The 20,258-nt window shown below is 38.6% G+C and overlaps 1 protein-coding gene across 9 annotated transcripts in view; it reads left to right on the top strand.

Moving 5' to 3' along the window:
- Positions 1–20,258, top strand: part of LOC134755979 (guanine nucleotide exchange factor DBS-like) — a 129,142-nt gene that overhangs the window by 14,304 nt on the left and 94,580 nt on the right. The window contains exon 1 of one of the 9 annotated variants that reach the window (XM_063692711.1): positions 3,762–3,991. The exons of 6 other annotated variants lie outside the window; for them this stretch is intronic. In XM_063692711.1, coding sequence (XP_063548781.1) covers positions 3,940–3,991 — 52 coding nt within the window. In that variant the 5' untranslated portion in view covers positions 3,762–3,939. Of the gene's footprint in view, positions 1–3,761; positions 3,992–13,135; positions 13,276–18,536; positions 18,713–20,258 lie in introns of those variants that run through there. 2 more of the 9 variants (XM_063692712.1, XM_063692710.1) reach the window with 2 other exon arrangements.

Raw genomic sequence — 20,258 nt, forward strand, 5'->3', positions numbered from 1 at the left:
AGTGAAAATATCGATATCCTGTTTTGTAATCACTATTGTTCTCTAAGGTTTTATTTTGCTTCATTGCGGTGTCACGTCGAGTTACGTCAATGCTTGGCGTTCAAAAGGTTAATCGTGTAACCAACCCCCTAGGGCTCTTGCACCATTCACTGAGCCGGGGTTAACCGGTTAAACCTGGAGTTACCATGGTTACCAGTACAATTAGACACTTAACGGTTTACCCCGGGTTAGTGGTGCAAGTGGGCCTTATTCATAAAATTTTACGGGCCTGATTTAGCTATGTTTTTAACCGACTTCAATTTCATAGAAGGAGGAGAGGAGGTTCTGTATTCGGTTGTGGCTATTTTTTTTTTTTTTTTTTATGTATGTTCACCGATTATTCCGAGACCCGTGGTCCGATTTGAGTAATTCTTTTTTTGTTCGAAAGGAGCTACTTCCAAGTTGGTCCCATATTAATCTGGTTCTGATCTGATGATGGGATCCCTGAGGAATTGAGGGAACTCCTCAATTTTTAAAGGCACATGTATGGTGATTTGGGTGTTTTCATAAGCAACTTGAGCATTTTCTCTCGAAAACGACCAATTTGATGAAGTGGACCTGATGATGATGATCGTTTTGAAGATAGTGATGATGATTTTTTTAATGTAGGATGTTCAGCGATTACTCCGAGACCCGTGGTCCGACTTGAACAATTCTTTTTTTGTTTGAAAGGAACTACCTCCAAGGTGGTCCCACATTAATCTGGTGCTGTTCTGATGATGGGATCCATGAGGAATTGAGGGAACTCCTCAATTTTTAAAGGCACATGTATGGTGATTTGGTCGTTTTCTTAAGCAACTTGATCATTTTTTCTCGAAAATCACCAATTTGATGAAGTGGAGCTGATGATGATGATTGTTTTGATGATAATGATTTCAGCGATTACTCCCGCACCCATGATCCGATTTGAGTTATTCTTTTTCTGTTTTAAAGAAGTTACCTCTCCAAGGTGTTTCCGTAATATTTTTGGTTTTGATCTGATGATGGAATCCGTGAGGAATTGAGGGAACTCCTCAATTTTTAAAGGCACGTGTATGGTAATTTCGGTGTTTTCTAAAGTAACTCAAGCATTTCCTCACCAAAACCACCAATTTGATGTAGTGCAACTGTAGCCTAACCACGAGTTTGGCACTAAATATTCTTCGTAACTTACTTTGTACACTAATATGCCAGTACGAGCGAGATGCATAAACAGTAAGTTACGCACATGATAGCGAATATATCAATGTCAAACTCGTGGTAAGGCTACTGATAACTTCCCTCGTATGTGTATTATGATTTTTGATGTAGGTAGTGTTGGAAACAACCAAAGAGACTGAGAGGTGAAGGTAGAGGGTATTAGTGTTTGGGGGGTTTGAGGTTGGGGGTTGAGGGGAGGTGAGTTGATGGGTCGGGGACTGAGGGGTTGGGAGTTAAGGGATTGGGGGTTAGGAGTTAAGGGGTCTGGGGTTAGGGGTCGGGGAATGGTGGTTGAAGGGTTGGTGGTTTAGGGTCGAGGGGTTCAGTGATCAGGGGTTGATGTGCTGTGAGGTTGAGTGATCGGGGGTTTGAGGGATTGGGTCCGTGGCTTGGCGGAGAATGGATTTACTGAGAGGAATGATTTCCCAGACGGACTCGAGGAAAATTCTGATTATTTAATAAAGTTTACGAATTTACAGATAAACATGATTATGTTTTTGATTCATGCGTCACGCTCTTAACAATGTCTTAAAACTAAAAATGGAAAAATAAAAACTTTTATAAAAAAAAGATAAACCGACTTCAAAAAGGATGAAATAAAATATTATCCTTTTTAGGGTTCCGTGTTTAAGTATATGCGTTACCAACTGATATGTTTGAAGTCGGTGCCAAGCCAAGTACTCCAAGTAGTAACAATACCATTCAAAAATAATCAGCTTTATGTCTATAAATCCCATTACAACTGTACAAATATTATAAACGTGAAAGCAATTATGTCTGCCTCTTTGCTACCTTTTCATGGCTAAACAACTGAACCGCTTTAGCTGAAATTTTGAATGAAGGTTCCTTGAATTGTTTTATATTTTGAAATGTAGTCCTCTGGATAAGCGACAGAAAATAACTCAGTCCCAATCCAACTTGCGTGCTATGACTGTTTAAGAATTAGTAAGAAATGCTCTTTAAAAAAATACGACGACAAAATGTATTAGATTTACACTAACGTGCCGACAAGCATGGTACGAACTGCGCCGAGAAGGTTCAACCGTGTGTTCTGTTCTGAGGTGTGATCTTAAATACCTACAGAAAGTTCGTTTATTGTCGTCGTGTAACGCTGCGTCTTACATAGGCGAACACTCGCGAACGCGAAGCGAAGCGACGCGGCACGGCGCGGCCGGCCCAAGGCGTTCGCGTTCGCAACGAGATCGCCCACGTAGGACACTTCTGTATAGGACATATAGGTATAAAAGGATTAATTAAGGCGCCGTGCCGCGCCGCTTCGCATTCGCGTGTTGTTCACCTACGTAGTACGCTGCGTTAGGTAATCCAACGTACATACTTATATAGCCGCATCTTTATCGAATTGCACCAAAATCACTATGAATATATGGTTTAAAATTTGGCTTGGCACCGACTTCAAACATATCAGTTGGTAACGCATATACTTAAACACGGAACCCTAAAAAGGATAATATTTTATTTCATCCTTTTTGAAGTCGGTTTATCTTTTCTTTATAAAAGTTTTTTATATCTTTCTTATGTATGTATGTAAATACATAAGTCAAAATGGCAGATATAGACAAACGATTCATAGCTAATTTAGGGCCAGTAACACGTGTACTCGAGAAAATTGCGCTGTATCATGTAGTAAAAAGTCCCCAATCGCTACTAACTACTAAGACTTCTTGGGATAATAGCACAGTTTACGAATTTCACGTTACATGGCGCTGTTCAGTGTAGTGAAAAATCCTGAATCGCGCTATCAAGATTTTTCCTGGGATAATGACATGATCCCAACTCGTATAAAAATTGGTTAGTTTTATAACTCCACGTTAGATGGCGCTGTTCCGTGTAGTGGAAAATCCTGAATCGCACTATCAAGATTTTTCCTGGGATAATGACCCCAGACTCGATGGCCTGGAGATTTTCCCGGGATATCCCGGCGTCAATCCAGTGATAAGATAGAGTCACGGAGTGGTTAGAAGTTAGAACCTAATTTCCCAATAAACAAGTAAAAAAAATTGTTTAGTGATAATGAAACTTTTCTTGGGATGAGATAATGAACCGCGGTTCATACAATCTCATGAAAGCTTGCGTTGGTGTACGGACGGAATCGCTTTATACAAATATTTGGTGCAACTGATAATGATAAATATTAACTTACTTCACTTATAGAGAGTTTATATGCTTTATACACTTACCATAACTGAGTCCTTTTTTTCTATTAATTTTTAGGGTTTCGTAATCACCTAGAAACCCTTATAGTTTCGCCATGTCCGTCTATCCGTCCGCGGCTTTGCTCCGTGATCGTTAGTGCTAGAAATCTGCAATTTGGCATGGATACATAGGCCACCATGTAGGCCACAGAAGTCACAGAACGGTAAAATAAAAACTACGTGATATCTCGTCGTTGCGAACAACAATTAGTTTGCGTGTGCTGACGCTTTTTTTGCGTGGTGTCAAATTCAATCAGGGCTAAAAGACCAAGGGTCGAGGATCCCACGCCTTCCTGCAATTCGCGAGTGCAGTGCAACCGGAGATTGAGTCGGGGGTGTCCGTTCGTCGCACTCGCGCGACTCATTGGTCTCGACAATTTAATAAGCGTCCGCCAGACGTTTGTAAACAAAAGTCATTGTTTCGGCCCCAATCGGACAGTTCGACGATGGCGAGTTGCCTTAGCGGGCGCCGGTTGTGCCATCTCGCCGCCTGACCGTGATTTCCGATATGAAGTTTTGGAAGTGCTCGACTAAAAGCGAGAGACGGGCCGCTGCCATCGGTGAGATCTTTTATATTCCAGAAAATAGTTTTTTCACATAAATAGGTATCTTATTTGAACATGAGGAACTGAGCCCTGAAGTATTATATATACAAGTAGGAAAGTTATGGAATCAACCCACTTTCATGAACTAAATGATTTCTGCAATTTGTCTTCATTGTAGATTGCGAGGATGAGACAATTCAGCCCATTGGGCTATTTATTTGACCTTGCTAACGAACCTAATAATTCGAATATGATTATTTTTTGATTATTGAGGCACGACATGGCATAAGTTATTTAATTTGCATAATAATGTTTAGACATTAGAAATGGGATTGCTCGTTTGTTTATTATTAAAAAATGAACATAAGTACCTGACATAGTTACTTATAATTTTAAAACCCAAACTGTGACCCTGTGTCCGTTTTTACTGCGTCCACATATTCAAGTTTTGCTTTTTGTATAATGACTCTCGTCGCATATGTAAACGCGGCATTTTAGGTAATCCGTTAACGTAATCCGATTGCCGTATTTACAAACATTTCATGACACAGTCCAAACAAACACATCAAATAATACTCCCCTAACTCCCCTTTTACTCGTATGTAGGCACCTATTACTACGCAAATTTAGACACACTGCAATTGCAGCCAACACTTCTCGAACAATAAACGTTGATTAGTATTAATGCTTTCATTGCTTTCAATCAAACTTTTTCTTGTCGTAGTTTTAATTCAGCAAGCCCACAAACAGTTAAATAAAGGGTTTGACGGGCTCATCCGGCCCTTTTATTATGATAGATTAAGGAAAACAGAAAACTAAGAACTTAATTATAGATCTAATCTCAGTAGGTACATACCTACTTAGATTAGATATACAAAAAACTGCCGAACGCCGCACGGCCGCACCAAAACTTTGTATTTTCGGTGGTGTCCAACTGATGTTTCGGTTTCGTCATAAATGTTTCAGCCGAAGGTTGTTGTTGTTTTTTTTAAATAATAATAAATAAATAATTTATAACCGTAATGTGTCGACACCGTGTATATAGTAACGGCGACCGAAAATGGTTGTCCTACTAGTCATTTGCATTTGCAGGGCATGCAATGGATGGATAGGTGTTTATTTCGCATCCAAAGGCGCAATATACCGCGTATGCAACGCTTTGTACGATATCGCAAGTTATAATTATTTAATTAGTCACGTACGTACTTACCTAACTAATGGAAAACTTGTATAGATGCCTCTTTTTGGAATAGGGTGTACGTTTACCTAGTTTGTCAAAGCTTGATCAAATGAACAGCCAATGTGACCAATTGTACAAAAATCTGTGCACTTTATCATCAAATCACATTTTTGCCCCATCGTGATTCGTGAAGATTGTCGCATTTGGTTTTCCCACCACGAACTTCGCATATAGTCAATAGGTACAAGGGGGCCTAGCCAAGTTGACAATCGTTGATAGAAAACGCCAATCGAAACTTAAATAATGTATGGAAATAGTCACGTGACTTTTCGTAGGTAGTATCTGTCATCCCGATATACAATACGCTGGCCAAAAAATAAGTGCATTCCCGTTGCCAGGGAGGTTTTGGGATTATACTGAGCAACTTTACTATGGGACCAACCCCGAAATCGCGAAAAAAATTTTGCTGATTCATACGTTTTGGCTGCTCCATTTTCTATGGGAGGGTAAATATTTTTTTGCGGTTTTGTGGTTGATCCCATGGTAAAAGTTGCTTAGTATAGTCCCAAAACCTCCCTGGCAACGGGAATGTACTTATTTTTTAGCCACCCTGTATATTTTCTTTTCGTTTGGCTTTGTATATTGTCATCTTGGGTAGGCCCTCAGGTTTGTGAATTACTTCTGAGTGGACAGTGGACACTCGCCGCGGATAATGGTGATTATGACGTTCAAATAGTACGTGAACCGCAGTTTAATGTCATTGAATGACCTCACACCAAATGTATAAATCAAATCTGTAAAAAGGTACCTAGGATCCGTCATTATCTATACTTAAGAGGAAAGGGGACGGCCGTTTCTCCATACAAACGTAGTCCCCATTTTCCTCTCTAGATATTGACGCTGTGGAGAATGTTTTTACATAATTTGATGTATATTAATATTAATTATAGCTATGCCCCTACGTTCGACTTTTTTCGATTTTTTTATTATTGTAAAAATTAGAAGCGAAAAACAGATTTCATATAAATTTTTAAATGCTCCTAACTTATAATAATTGAGAATTCGAAAACAAACAAACGTAGAGGCATAGCTGTGGTTGATATACTTACAACAATTTGTGTCAAAAAATGGCGATTTCGTGTGGGTCCTCCACTTTCGTCATAAGTTATCTAGTGTTAGTAAGTGCTCTGTCGAGTATCGTCAAAACCCTCCTGCAGTCTTTGGCTTTTACACATGCTCCTTTGAACTCGAGTTAACGATAGTAATGATCTACTTAGGTAGCAATTATTAATTAAGGAGTTAGCTCCTTAATTAATAATTACTACGTACGTACTTACATAGTGAAGTTATATTATTATAGGCCCCACTTATTATATACGATAAAGGTAGAAATTAGAAATGGTAGAATGGAATGGCCGTTGGTTAAGTACCTAGATGAGAAATCTTAGTAAAACTGAGACTGGGATTTGTTTTCACACAGAACTTAACAATAGAACGGAGGTATGCGTATGTTGGTATATAGGTAAATTAGCAAATGTAACCAAACATTAATATTCATAGAAACTACAGAATTAACTTTTAGGATAGGATTATGCAGATAATATATCCCTTTAAGAATGCCTCGAGCGCCCCATTGGGTGCTCCTGAAGCTCGCATTTTGACTTGTAATGAAACTATACATACCTTAATGGAAATAGTCACGTGACTTTTTATAACATGCGCCATTCAGATATTTTTTCTTTCTTCGCTAGCCTCCTTGATCTCCTGTAGAAATTTCGCGAGGATGATGTTCTGTGTCAGACTAGCAAATAATTCCTGATTACTTGGAACGCATATTACGTGTACAACACTATTCATTCAAACTACAAATCTTACTTAAACCATAGAGAAATAAGCTAAGCATAGAGTGCTCACTCCATACATCAGTTTTGTTACCAAACGACTATTATTTTCGTAGTTGACATCTAGCGGCAAGTAGCGAAATTATTAGTACTGCTACTCGACAATAGATGTCGCGACGAACGCAAGGTCTAATGCTCAACAATTTTCAGCTAATATTATAACCGGATTATATAACCTTAACTCTATTTTTAACTCTTTCTGCTTCTAATATTAGTTGTAAATTGCTGAGCAATACACTTTTCGGTCAGTCGCAACACACGTGACATCTAGTGTCGAGTAGCGGTACTGATAATTCCGCTACTTGACGCTAGATGTCGACTACGAAAATAATAGTAATTTTGGAACATAACTGATGTATGGTGTGAGAACTTATACTGTACCTATCCTACAAACAATGTAGAGCTGCGGGACTGCTGGCAACTCCACTAGTCTATGACGACAGCTCGACGTAACCTAACAGTCTTCCATAATATTATATCTAGTTAAAAAAACACTTACGTACTTAAATTAATTACTTATGCGTAGGCCATTAATTCCTAAAGGAATAGCTTTACACTAAAGGATATACTAGCAGTTCCGCAGGGTGACTGTTCTCACATTGGCAATGACTCCTGATTGCTATGCGCGCACTGTCCGTCCTTTGTTCGGTTTCGCATTGTCCTGTCCCCCATTTCCGATTTTCAAACTTCTGTTTGCGTTTCATTTTAATTTCTCTGCTGGACTGATTGTGGGCAGTAGGATGGTAGAGCTCGACCTATATAAAACACGATGCGTATTTTTTCAGGCTGCCTGTTCGAATCTCATCCCAATACTTTGTTATTGTGAGTATTGTGACATTTCTGCATTGTATCGGTTTGTTACGTACGGATGAGAAACAGTATGTAGGTGTAGGTATCTTTGTCTCTCGAGAATGCCTGTATCGGCTGTAACTATAACAGCAACAGTAAACAATTTCTAGTTAATAACCTCCTTTCCCTAGATGTATTGCCGTAAATAGCAGACCTGGTCCTGGTCTAAATTCTTTGGTAAGCTAATTATAAATATTAAAAGAAAAAAAGCAATCTTTGGTAAGCAATCTTTTATTTGATTTGAATTATATTTATACGTATGATGTGCGTACCTAAATAGTCCGCTTGATAATTCGCATGACTACTTTTTGGGTATTTATCAGTATCGAAGCGATGATACTTAAAGCAAATACGTATTTCATTATGTGGATAAATGAAATGACAGGATGTCTCTTGATTCAATTTAATTTTGTTATATCGGATAATGTTACCCAGACCTTTACGAGACGTTGAACACAATAGGGCCGAGCCAATGCGTACTTATTCGATGGTAATAAACTCCAATTCAGGTGTACAACAATGGGCAGTACTTCGTTATCATAGTGACAATGAATATGTCTGAACAGGTGACGCAATTACGTGGAAAGGCACGTATAGTACCTATTAGGCTGTTTCTAATCTGTGTTCATTTGCAGACCTTGTTACCGTATAGTATTGACAACATGGGAGAAAGGTGACCTATTTATTTAGGTATTATGTAGATGTAGCTATATGCTAGTGATCCCATAGGTATTTCTTAGCCATCGATAAGTTAGATTAGTACATCGTATATTACGAATCTAACCATCGTCCTTATTAAAACGGCACTATCGTTTGCCACTACGTGTCTAACGAGTTCGACCGCATTACTTATCTGCACAAAGCTAGAAAACACTATACTTTTTTTTAGCATTAGAAAGAACTCGACAGAAGTAAGCGTGCAGATCGGGCTCTTTAATTGTTACCTAATAATAATGGAATTATCTAATGTATCACGGTCGACACTTTTAATTTACTTCAAAATTTTACCGCTAAAAGTGCCCGATTTGGAATCACAAGCTTTTCTGCGAAGTTCTTTTCTAATACAAAAAAAGGAAATATAAGAAAGTTTTATACTAATCCGCCATCAAGAAGTCATTAGATTGGTGTACGAATCTTTTATAGTGAACTGCGTCGTGATCAAAAACAAATGTACCTACATCATTGGCCAAATTCTTACGTCTTTCTGACATAAAGCTCGTCCCTAATATAATTTTACCTATAAATTCGTCTGGATGTCAAAATACTGGTCTTACTTCGACAAACTAGCTTGCAAGTGTCATGAAAACATGTAGGTATAGCGGTTCGAGATAGTATCTCAGCTCAGACGTATAAACCCAATCTGAGCCCATTTCCTAGAGCTAAATGAGTGCGAAGGTGTGAGCGCAGCCGCTCCTAAAAATACCAGCACGCTCCATCCAACATGAAAAACATTAGCATTCCTAAACAAACTTCTGTGGCAAACGTTCATCGTAACTTGTTTTGGTAATGCGTTTTTGTATGGACATTGTATACGTAGTTTTAGTTGCAATGCTGTTAGCGACCACGAACTTTGTTTTCACTACGCCAGATCAGAAACTCCGTTTATCGTTCAAAATCAGCGTAGAAAAATAAATAGTAATACAGCGTGTATTTTTAATACAACCCCAAACTGAAACGAGGCGGTTAAGTACGGTCACATAAGACAAGGACTTTTTAAATTGTCTGACTCTCTTTCTTTGCGACTCTACATCCACAAGTCATTAGTGGCTCTACATTTCATGAAGCCTAAAGATATTGGACCGTTCTGTCTGTTTTAAATACAATTTCTTCTCTGTAAACTTACTTTCGTGCACTTAAATAATGCTAAATTATGTCTCTGTGCTACTGATCTGGTTACCTGTTCATAATATTACTAACGTTTATAATTTTATTTAACGTTATTGTAATTGAATTCCCACACTATCATTACATAGAACATAGCTTAAGCTCGAGAAATTCGTTCTTATTTAAGCAGAAAGCCAATTCAAACTTACATTCTGACATAAAATGAAATGATGTCATTTAGTTCAATATCTGGGAGACCGAGCTTTGCTCGGAAAACATATAAAACTCAAAAATGCGCGATTTCCCAGAGATAAGACCTAGCTAGATCGAGTTTTCGCCCCCGAAAACCCCCATATAGCAAATTTCATCGAAATCGTTAGAGCTTTTTCCGAGATCTCTGAAATATATAAATATATATATGTATATACAAGAATTGCTCGTTTAAAGGTATAAGATTCGCGCGTGCAATTCGCTCGTACTTGTTCGTGCCTACATCACCTACATGTATCGACGTGAGCGAAATGAACGAGTTTGATGTCAAAATGTAAGTTTGAATTAACCTCCAGATCCACTTAATAGCTCTTAGACGCGACTTGTAATTACTTTCTGGCAAATCGCACTTTAGTTCTTGGATGGCACCTGAATGGAGCAAATTGGAGCAGGCTGAGGTTTTATGAGCGACACTAACTTCGCGAGACTGCTTGGGTATCTATTAAATAATAAAGACACGTGAAAAACAGCTGTAGTTCGCCGAACAAAATGACACATTCCTTTACGATGTCTTCTCGTCAATCCACTCTACTTCAACGAAATCACACATAGGTCATAGACGAGAGGATAGAAATGACTGAAGTGAGGTAAGGCACAGCGAAATGTCATCATGCTTGAATCTGGAGCACCCCAACTGGAGGATTACTTCCACCTTACTGAAGACCACAGCCATAATAACACTGATACTTACCTGATGATAATAGTTTGCAAAAAACGAAACGGAACGCTCTATCATTTCCATACGTTATTTACGTTTATCTTAGCGTTTCTTTAGGCGACCATGGCGACGGTAAACGCTTACCATCAGGCGATCTCACTTACAGAATATAGGTTGCTATTTCGTTATTCATATAATTATGTATGCCTGCTTGTCAAGAATAAACTGTACACTCTCTTATTCTCTTAATTAATAACAAAGTTGTGTTAAAGTAATTTTGAACACATTGCACGCTTAGCTACTTCTGTACTTTTGCCCACTCTACCATAATCCTGTAAGTTTTTGCAAAGTATTCGTAACTAAACACTACAGTGATTAAAACATTTACCTCTATTTCCTATCTTCTATTTTTGTTCTACGAGTATTTGTTATTTATTTACCTACCTATGCGACAGCAGTCGATAATAATTCCAGCATTTTATTACCACTACGTATTTAACTTAGCTAATAGCGCGTTAAATAAATTCTCTGCTAACACCGGGTATCATAATATTGACCTACCTGGTATTGTTAGTAACTATATAGTAGGAACTTAGAGGGAAGTTGGAAACTTGGACAATGTGCACGGAACCTTGTACCAGTTGCTAACTCTAGAGACTGACTAATAATTGCCAAGTAAACCGTAACCACGCAATGGGACAACTGTCAATTGTCATTGTCAAATTCTCAACATATTATGTTATTGATCAAAAATATATCTGACACCTATAAGTAAAGGCCTCTACACACGTCACCGATAATTGCGTGCGATTAGCGTTTCATTGCGGCATTAAATCGATCGATTGAATTCGTTGCATCTACTTAGTCGGCAATTATCTAAACTCACATGCAATTTGTTGCAACGTGAGTGGAGCTCATAAGTTGAAATTTAATACCTATTAAATGCACTCTCTATGTTTGGAGATGGTGCAAAGCCTAAAAGGAATGTTTTTAGCGTTGGCAATCGTTTTTTGACAGTTCACATCTAGCATAGATACATAGTTGATAGTATGAAAACTTGGACCCAAGAAAGTTTACAATTAAGCCACGACTCGTGCTATACTCGCTTTTAGATAGCTCCTTAGCACCCACTTCGCACATAGCTAATGTAGGATTTTTACTCGTAAATTACTCATTACCTATTCGCGTCGTCCATCCATTCACTATTATCTAAGCTTCAACGTGTGCGAACTACTGCGAAGATAGAAGAAAACGAGCTTTACCACCTTACCAGAGCAGGAGCACTCACGTGTGTAACGCCTCGGGTCTCGGGTACACCTAGTACCTACCAGTTGCAAACCTCAAAGCCTGGAAATTGCCAACTAAACCGTAACGCTGGAAGATTCGATCAAGTGCATGCAGTTCAAACATTAGGAGCTGTGCTCTTTCAAAATAATAAAATTTGACATATAAATATACACACTTTTATGTTTACTTTTACACTGCTTACATACCTACCTATAGTTTTGCACTTTTTGCAGTAGAAAATTTGTAGTTAAAACTACCTCTATCTAGTGTTTTTAAATTACAAGAAGACGTAGTAGACGAAAGCTTTAAATTATTTTATTATTACGGTCTTAATTAGAAAAAGGAGGAAGTAGATCTCGAAAGCAATTTTTGAGAGTTTTGGCCTTAAAATAGATACTTAGTTGTCGGTAAAAAATCGTTTTGTGTATATATACCACCTACATACTTCTACTCCTGCATAAACAAGAGGTATACGTATGTAGTTACTTTTTAAACATCTGAGTAGGAAAGTACAAAGCAAGTTGGGAAGATAAAACAAGAACATCAGACGCTTTAAAACGATTGAACAAGGAAGTTAAAGAGAGTGGCAACAACTCTGTTGTGACGTTGCGCGCGTTATCAAAACATCTCTAATCTGCGTTTCGTCACATGCAGATTACATCACGACTAACGCATCGTGTTCAGCGTGTTCGGTTGTATGTAGGCCGGCGCGGCGGGAGCCATCCCGGGGCGGGGTGTTACAGTCGCAAAGGCGGGGGATACGAACGCTGGAGCGGACCAGGTTAGCGCGTTAGCGAGCTAAGCAAATTAAGACCTTTCGCTGGGGACTGGCGCCCAACCATGATAACAGGCGGTGATTTTAACTCGCCGCCCTAAGGCGGCCGCCCCTAAGCGCGTTCACCAATAAAGAACTAGTCTTATTTGTAACTCTTTTAGTTTTCATCAACAACTGACACTGACAGGCTGATATCGTCCGGCGGACTGATTGACCCTTTACACTGGTCCCGGCCGTTCGACTCGCCACCGCTCAAGCATTGGCAACACCCGGCCTGCGGAAGGACGCGCGCTCAGTCCGCGTTCCGTTGTCATCGAAGATTGCCCGATCCGCGCCACTGCCTCCGGCCCAAGCATTTTTATTCGCGAGTTCACGAGTTCAGAATTTTGTGACGAGTGGCGGAAGAACGGGGAGGCCTTTGCCCTGCAGAGTAGGACACAAAATAGACTAAAAAAAACTCGAGTTCGGAAATTTAAGTGAATGTGTTGGTGTAAACAAGTGACATGCGAATACGGTTCGAAGTGCCGAACAAGTTGGAAATATCGTTTGGTGGAGGTGCATATGTTTTATTTGTGTTATTTGATTAGCTGCATCTGCAGTGTGTGGTTTTACTTCTATTAATACTGTGTTCGTAGCATGTGGTTAATTCTGCACAGAATCGGTAGTACCTATTATTAATTACTTTATCATCTTATAGATTGTTTTGTTTTGATAATTAATTAAAAGTGGAAAAATTCACAGTCTTGTCAAAACAAAATTAATTTTGTAAAAAAGCAGAAACGTCTGCGAACGATGCTACGAGTATTAAGCTTTACAAATTAAAACTGGAAAAATTCACTGTCTTGGGTGACTTGGGTGTTTTCAAGGGGGGTTCAAGTCAAAGTCAATCGTCACATAAATAATAAATACGCATTTAAGGCCATAGGAAATGAGGTACACAAGTGTTGCAACCATGATCCAAATAAAAACGACTAGAAATACAGTAGATTCATTTCTACCTATTATGAGTATGTCCTTATCTCTGAGGCATTCATCATTATATAGCTACTAACTAGGTACAGTCAAGTGTAAAAATATGGGTGCACACATCATACTCAAAAATATGTCCCATAGCTCTTATGTCAGCGTATTTAGAACTATGGGACATATTTTTGAGTAAATTATATGCACCCATATTTTTACACTTGACTGTACCTATGTCGACATTTTATCGTGACAATGTGGCAATACAATATATAAACTAATTCCATAGCAAAAAAAGCCTTGTAAAAAGGCTGTAGCCTAACTATGTATTTACTTTACCTACTCATCTCTAAAACAATATTAGCTTTTTCATGATAACGCCGATTACCTTTGACAATCACATTTTAAATTCACTTAGCATACATCGCAGGCAATCCTACAAACTCAATTAACTGAGCAAACCCTCGGGCTTCGCAAACAGAGTTATATATTACTCTAAAATTTAACTTGAGGTTTTACTCCCGTTACATGTCTTTTGGGACTGTGTTAATAATAATAGGAATTTTTCGTCCGCATATAAATTTTTACTTTTCGATTTAATTAGCGTTTGTCGATAAACGATTGTTATTTTGGCTACGGCCCCAGATATTTTAAAATATCCCTACCTTATACTTCACTGTCAGTTAGAATCGGGTAGATACATAAATCGATATTCGATACGAACCCCATTTGATTTTTCAACGTGACCACTGGAACATATAGCTAAAGCCATAAACCGTAAAAAGGCAAGTGTTAACTTTTCCTGGACAATTTTCCGGGAAATGGCCTTGATTGCCGACCGATACGAGATTGAAAGTATTGAAACCACATGCCTACGAGTACGTTTACTCGTTCAGCTATAAACTGTACTAGGCCTTTTTACAACGTGTCTTGAAAGGAACTTCGGTATGTAGGTAGTCAATAAATCAGCTTATCGATTTTAATTACGAGTACTTACAAAAGCAGATTATTTGACTTTCAGAAGACATTTCTTTCAGTCGTCTCATGTCTGATACTAATATTTATTTATTTATTTTATAATCATAGAGTTTCAGATACTTAAATGCATAAGCAACGCATGCAGCGTGTTGTTGTCGGTGTGTGGGGAGGTTTCCACGCCACCATGCCCTATTAAATGACATTGTGAGGAGAGCACTTTTGTCTGCAAATGTGCCGTGCATGTTGGAACCTCCAGCCCCTCCAGGCCTAAGCCGGTCCGATGGCAAAAGACCTGACGGGCTGACATTTATTGCATGGGAATAGGGTAAGTGTCTACTTTGGGATGCGACATGTGTCAGCACGTATGCCGCCTCGCACATTGGTCGGACGGCCCGGACGGCAAGAGCAGCAGCTGAATTGGCGGCACTTAGGAAGCGCGACAAGTACTCGGCGCTCCTTACTAGATATATTTTTGTCCCTTTAGCATGGAGGCGTGCCGAGGCCAAAGTTTTCTTGGGCGAATTGGGGCAGCGTTTGAGGGAGAGAGGTCATGACCCTCGTTCCGGGTCATAGCTGATGCAGAGGCTGTCTATCGCGATCCAGCGTGGCAACTCGGCGAGCGTGATGGGCACCTTTGCGTCTGGAAGGACGCGGGACGAGTGGTTTGACTAAGTTTTTAGTTGTGTCTTTTTTTAGTTTAGTTTATAATTAATTTTAGGGTAATTTATTATAGTACCTCCTCGTATTGATCTTAAAATGTAACCGTTTGTATGAAATCAGTTATTGTGATACATTTTTGCAACATATTTATCATCGCTGAATGTAATATGTAGTGCAGAATGCATGAGTTAGAGACTGAGATCATAGATAGGAATCTATGAGCGGATAACTAAACAACACAAAACGATATAACAACATAGACAATTCAAGTGATCCATGTTCTATCATCGATCAACGCTGTAGCGGCGCCACAGAAAACCGCCTGGTGGTCTGTGAGCGGCGCCTAGGGAACCCTGTAGCAATCTATCGCAAAAAACTATAACTCAATATATTTGGTACTACATTGTGCCGCGCCGCCGGCTTATTAATTTAACAGCAATGCATTCGCATTTTGAATAAGTTTGCGTAGGTAAGCGAGGTCGTAGAACAATGGGCGACACACCATCGTGCGTCAGAAAACAAGGTCAAATAAAAGCATATGTTATATTCATTATCATATAGACATTATAGGTATCCGTAGGTATAGTTGAGAGAGAAAGCAGTTTGATTAAACCAGTGGCTTCTAAATGGTAAAAGCAGGATACGTATATGGGCATGCGTCCCCTTCCAGGTTTAGGTACAGGAATGCCGTTTGTGGGGTCTGCGATTGATCGCTTAGATCGAGTTGAAATTCTTATTAACTATGGGTAGAACTGGTATAGACGAAACATTAGACATAGACATAATTTATTGGTAATAAGATATTACATGTCACAATTTTTATTAAATCAAATAAATTCATTAAATTGTATATTTAGCAATAGATGAAATATGATCCCTAAAACCATAAATATTCATTCGGTTCAAAAGTCAGATGTTTGAGGTAATTTCCGTGTGCACTAGTAGGTATTTATTTCTGGGTTTTTGGAGGAAGGTATTTTACTATTGAATGCGTTCGTGTTGTATGTAGTAGTAGAAACACTAGGAACCTAAAGAACAAAGATCTTAGATCAAAATTAATATTTATTGTTCTTTATGTTTGTTGACCCATAATGGCCATAATTTTATTTGTTCATTTATAGTTACTACCCGTAGTCCCGTACCATGAGCCACTGACAGTGTCAAAACTTGACATACGATACGATAGTTACGTTCTCGAAAGCGTTTTTTTTTATTCAGGTAAATACAACTTAATTATGTCAGTGCCAAACTGGTGGTAGCCACAATCATTATTTTCCTGTACAGACAAAATCATAAAATACGCAAACAGATGTTTTAAATTACAAATTACGGCCTTTATATCCCTGTGCAACCTGGGATATGAAGTCCGGACGTATCATTGATCAATTTGATCATTGTATCTGAAATGAGAGAAACGGCCGATTTCCGGTTCTCACAAATTATCTCGAGAAACAAATAATGAGCTGCCGGCTTCATGTGAAGGTAATTGCATTTTCCATTACATATTCATACAACACATGTTCACAAGTCCAGTAACATATTCAAATATTAATGTGGGGTAATAACTACTTCGATATACCAAGTGATACAAAAATTACAAATTATTGATTTTAAGCGCTCTAAAAACAACGTAGTAACAAATATTATAATAGGACAGGAATTAATAAATAGTATACGTATTCTGCTTATATGTAGTATACATAAGTATGATACTATTATATCTTGGGTAGGCAACTAGGCATATTCTGTCCAATGATACATTTCAGTTATCATTATTTATTTTTTTGGTAAGTTATGATATGCTTATATTTTCTAGGGTTTAGTTAGAAAGTGTAGTTAGAAAACTACACCTAAATAGGTCAGTTTCGTTAAGTCCTATAAAACGAAGAGTGTATCCAGCTATAATCGTTATCACCTAATATTAAATCAGTGACTATCTCCCCTGCTGTAACTCTATCTGCCTTTATTAGCAATAGCATTGGCTATTATCGATTAGGACAAAATACGGCCATATTGACAGCAAAAAATGTGGTAATGTAACGCGATCAAAATTTAATATTTAAAATTGAAATAAATAATGTGTAATGTTTGTCGTTCCTTTAAAATAAGTTGCCTATATCACCTAACTTAAATCGGAAACAAAGATACATAAATAACACCACACATAAATAAGTAACTATTTATCAGTAATCATAATCATAATCTTTATTGTCTGTTAGAAAGGGGTACATTGCACAGTAATTACTATTGAAACAATTTTACGTGGACTCACCAAGACTCTACCTTTACAGGTGTACAAACAAACATTTCCTATGCCTATCCTATTTAATTTCTTTTGTTATTTTTGCTCCATTGATTAGTTCTAATTGAAGCTTGTGCCTAAATGAAGCTATACAGTGTGCAGAATGCGTAGTTGAGATGCCAGACATCAGTTCCACTCTGGTTCAGCCGGCCCGGTTCCTCAGTATCGGAACCGAATGATTCGAATATCTTTGTTAATTCTTCTCGCTTCACAATGTAATTAACAATGTAATTAGCAATCGTAATTTTATTTTGTCTGCTTGTTTTAGAAGTAACAGTTATATTTCACGTCTAAAATCAGGTCAGATTAAAAGGTTTCCTTTAAACAGCATTTTATTAAATAATTTGTTCTACATTTTAGCACTTTGCTGAAATTTGTTATTTGGCTAGGGAGTAGACGACCGCACACGCTAAATATTATGTGAACTTTTTGTGTCCCATTTCCACTGTGGGAGGCAAAATTGCGTACACGGTACACGCCCACAATATTATATTGAATAGTATCTTTGGTACGTACTTAAATACAAACGCCTTGAATAGTTCCCTTGTCCAATATTCTATTTGACACATTTCAACCCAGATAACGCTATCTCGAGATTATTTGGGATAAACACTGATAGCGAGTTACACTTCTCCTTTCCCTTATTTTTTATTTTTAAGAGAGAAAGGTACATGGGTAATACAAAAATAGCGTCAACTGCTTTCAAGAACTTAATCGAAACACCGTAATAGACATGAATTGCGAAGCCCTCACATGGCCAACAGATTTCGGAGTTGGGACTTGGGAGTAATCTCATTCCGATCCTCAATTTATCTCATCTCATTGATGGGAAACCAACGATAACGATTTTCAATTGCCTGACATTTCAGTCGCGGTTCAGCGCGCACTTTATGTGTGTGGATGGATAGCGATATTTTGCTGCATATTGTGTGTGTGGATTCAAAGCCATTGGGCCTTATATCGCGGTATCGGGTTCATGTAGTCGATGAGGGGTGATGGTGATGTCAGAGCGTGATAGTGCTAGTGTGACGGTAGTGGCCGGGGCTTGCTGTCGCGTGCGCCGCAGGATGCAGTGCTTTGGATTCAGCGGTAATTCTTACCATAGAATAGTCGGCACTTAAGTTGCACGACAGTTAAATATAAGTAATCGACTCCAAAACAAGTAAGCGCTAGAATAAAACTACACAATAACATAACACGAGCGTAATTTCCCATTGTAACTAAAACTGGTGATCTGTACATACAGTCCTACAGCCATCAGTCATCAACAAACATCGCAGCGATCAGTGAATACAGTGGTACCAACGCTCAGTTTCCCAAACTTAAATCTCGTGTTGAGGGCCATAGCGCGCGGCATTTCATTTCACTCAAGCGTTTGGCGAACCATGAAATTGATTTGTCACTTATTTTTATTAACAAGCCGAAGTCGCAAAACGTCGCACGGAATGGTTTATCCGGTGAGATGAGCACTTGAGCAGTCGCATCGACTGCGTCAGTACCGGCGCACGCGCCTCAATGTGTCGCTTCAAGTACCGCGCTAAGATCGCACAGATGAGATTGAGCCTGTTTTTTGTAAAAAATCAGAGACTAGGCAAGTTTTTGTTAGTGATTATCAAACCTTTTCTTGTCGCACATTTGTTACGCACTGAAGCGGATGATGTTTACTTACTTGCTGTGTTGGAAATTTTTAGCGAGAATTGATTTCGCAATTGTGTTTTTGTTGTTGTTAAAAAACGAGTCTTTTACATCCATAAAATATCGAGCTACTAAATAGGTACCTGACGCCGTAAATTACGCCGGGCCGTAATTTCGCGAAATTTGCAATTTTCCGAGGGAAGTAAAAAATTTAAAAACGAAGCTAATTCGACTTTAACAAGTTCGCGCGGGCTATAAACGAAGATGGCATTATGTAAATCAGTTACCCTTTCCCGCTTCTCCCGGTCTTAAGAAAAACACGGAAAGTACGGAAACCCAAATGCGTAGCGGAGAGAAAGATTCTTTAGCAGGTGGTTCTTTGGTGGTTCATTCGGGAGTGGAAAAAATCCGCGCAATCCGGATTATATGAATATTATTATCCAATATTACCGAGTTTCCAGATTTGTTATCATAATCCAATACTACTGGTTTATTTTTAGACCGCATTCCAATACCCGTCGATATAAATTATTTTTATCAGTTTGTGTACATTGTGTTTTACGAGATCGTTGTGTTATGGCGTGTATATTCGCGCACTGGTACATGGACGCCATAATCGTTAATTGGATTTCATTACGAAATGTTAACGTTTTTTAATAATTATTGTTTTGACTTTCTCTTATCAACACTCAGTAATTCGAATTGAAAACAGGTAACTTTTTCCTTCATTCATTTCCAGACTTCATTACGTGCCCGAAGAAATGTTTACCTACAGATAGGTACTAACATTTATTGCTAACTTGCTTCATCATCATCCTCATATCAGCCAAAGGATGTCTACTGCTGGACATAGGCCTCCCCCCACAATAACCGGTCTTGCGTAACTTGCTTACTACGCACCAATTCATCTAAAAAGGAAAGTGCTTACTTTGTCCTAAAACCGCGCATTTATACGACCTATCTCAACAAAGTACCGAGATGCTCGAAAACAGACATAAAA

The sequence above is a fragment of the Cydia strobilella genome, chromosome 3 (genome assembly GCF_947568885.1).
Source record: "Cydia strobilella chromosome 3, ilCydStro3.1, whole genome shotgun sequence".
Classification (NCBI taxonomy): Eukaryota; Metazoa; Arthropoda; class Insecta; order Lepidoptera; family Tortricidae; genus Cydia; species Cydia strobilella.